The 1,557-nt window shown below is 46.1% G+C and overlaps 2 protein-coding genes across 2 annotated transcripts in view; both read right to left on the minus strand.

The window, feature by feature from the left end:
- Positions 1-144, minus strand: part of LOC126581454 (mitochondrial ribosome-associated GTPase 2) — a 1,333-nt gene extending 1,189 nt beyond the window's left edge. Inside the window, exon 1 of the mRNA XM_050245127.1 lies at positions 1-144. This exon is cut by the window's left edge and continues 54 nt beyond it. Coding sequence (XP_050101084.1) covers positions 1-78 — 78 coding nt within the window. The 5' untranslated portion in view covers positions 79-144.
- Positions 145-244: 100 nt separating this feature from the next.
- On the minus strand, positions 245-1,180 carry LOC126581458 (RNA-binding protein pno1). Its single transcript, XM_050245132.1, has 3 exons — positions 977-1,180; positions 809-902; positions 245-728 (listed from the first exon to the last, which is right to left on the minus strand). The coding sequence occupies exons 1-3, from the start codon at positions 1,117-1,119 to the stop codon at positions 312-314; spliced, it is 654 nt and encodes a 217-aa protein (XP_050101089.1). The 5' UTR covers positions 1,120-1,180; the 3' UTR covers positions 245-311.
- Positions 1,181-1,557: the final 377 nt, after the last annotated feature.

The raw sequence follows: 1,557 nt of genomic DNA on the forward strand, positions 1-1,557 counted from the left end.
ATTGGAGTAACGCAGCAGGCTACCGATCGAATTGGGTGTTTGGCGCACGCAGAGCGTACGAAGGACAGAATTCCACATATCAAGATGTTTGTAAAACCACGGAATTAGATGATTAAATCACACATTTTGTTGCACTTTGGCCGCTGTTTTCGTAACAAATTGTTGTTGCGTTTGACAGCTGGTGGTGTTGACAATCTGGTTCGGATTCTCGCGAAGATAATAAGAAAAAAGTTAAGAAACCGCATAATGGAAGCATAAAATCCATTTTATTTAATGAAAATACAATAATCTCCCCCTGGCCCCACAATGCCTCACATCCGCTGGGAGTTCTGGCTAGCGGCAACGCTGCGCAGATTACCGTACACCTTGCTGGCCGGCGAACCAAGGATCAGATGGCTAAGGGCACGCTTGGCATGCTGGATGTACTTGTAGCTACCCATGATGTGAATCTTCGAGTCCTGCAGCACGATCCGGGTTTTGGTCGTGTTTTCCACCGTGAACTTGGTGCGTCCACCTTTGCCCGCTAACCGGCCAATCGCTCGGCTCAAGTGGTCACCTTTGAGCGACTTCACATCGGTCACCTCGAACGATTCGATAAACAGATCATCCAAACGGATCAGAGCGAGTGCATCTTCCACTTCGAAGCCGAGCGCGAAGGCTCGCACAAAATCGGCCGCCTTCTGGAGGTACGATTGGTCCTGTGTGGCTGGTGTTGGCTGAATTTCAACCTGTAATGGGTAGAGAACGGAGAACCGCAGGGTAAATAAAACAACATCGCTTCTGCATTCCGAGACGCCCGAGACCTTACGTGGCTTGTTTTGATGTTGTAGCGGATCTTCAGCTGCAGCTGTTCCACGACTGGGGTGAATATTTTCATCCACTGCTCCTTCAGCGCTCCTTTTCTGTGGAACAAGGAGAATTGAATTAGTTGCCGCGTATTACTTCTGCCGTGAGACGCTGGCCGGACAAAACTCACCGGGACCGCGGTATGAACACACGGCGCAGCTCTTGTTTCGATTTTGGAGCCCGTTTGTCTGATTTGGAGCGTTGTTTGGAGGCATTCTCTCCGGTGGGCAGTGCTACCACATCGACGTCCATGCTTTTTTCACTATTTTCCATCTTTTAAAGCACGGAAATCCGGGAAAACTGCAAGCCACGTGCAGGTGGAGATTTTGTAAACAAAAAGAATGTAGCACGTATTGTTTACGTTTTTGATTGTTTTTGACTTTGATTTGACGTTTTTGATTGTACCACGTGGTACCACTTGGTTTCCTCGGTTGACTAGTTCAAATCGACGGTTTGCGTGAAGGGTAAAACGTGCGCGTGGCCACGCTTTAAATGGTTTTACAAACAACAAAAGAAATATTTTGTATGCTATTCTTTATACTCCTATAAGATCTAAGACCTAGAAAAGGCAGGCGTTTGTATTTCGGCATTCCAATCATTTTCATCATTATCTATGTCGTTGAATATTTCTTCCTTTTTTGGAATTTTTATTGAACTATTCATTGCTTTCAATTTTTCTAACCTACCGAGCATGTACTGTTGCATGATGTC

Source organism: Anopheles aquasalis, chromosome 2 (assembly GCF_943734665.1).
Source record: "Anopheles aquasalis chromosome 2, idAnoAquaMG_Q_19, whole genome shotgun sequence".
Classification (NCBI taxonomy): domain Eukaryota; kingdom Metazoa; phylum Arthropoda; class Insecta; order Diptera; family Culicidae; genus Anopheles; species Anopheles aquasalis.

Excerpts from the sequence above, each read along its gene's own strand:
- LOC126581458 (XM_050245132.1), bottom strand. The coding sequence starts at position 1,119 with ATGGAAAATAGTGAAAAAAGCATGGACGTCGATGTGGTAGCACTGCCC. Across the intron at positions 903-976 it reads GTGTTCATACCGCGGTCCCG|AAAAGGAGCGCTGAAGGAGC; the intron begins GTGAGTTTTGTC and ends CTTGTTCCACAG. Across the intron at positions 729-808 it reads ACAACATCAAAACAAGCCAC|GTTGAAATTCAGCCAACACC; the intron begins GTAAGGTCTCGG and ends TACCCATTACAG.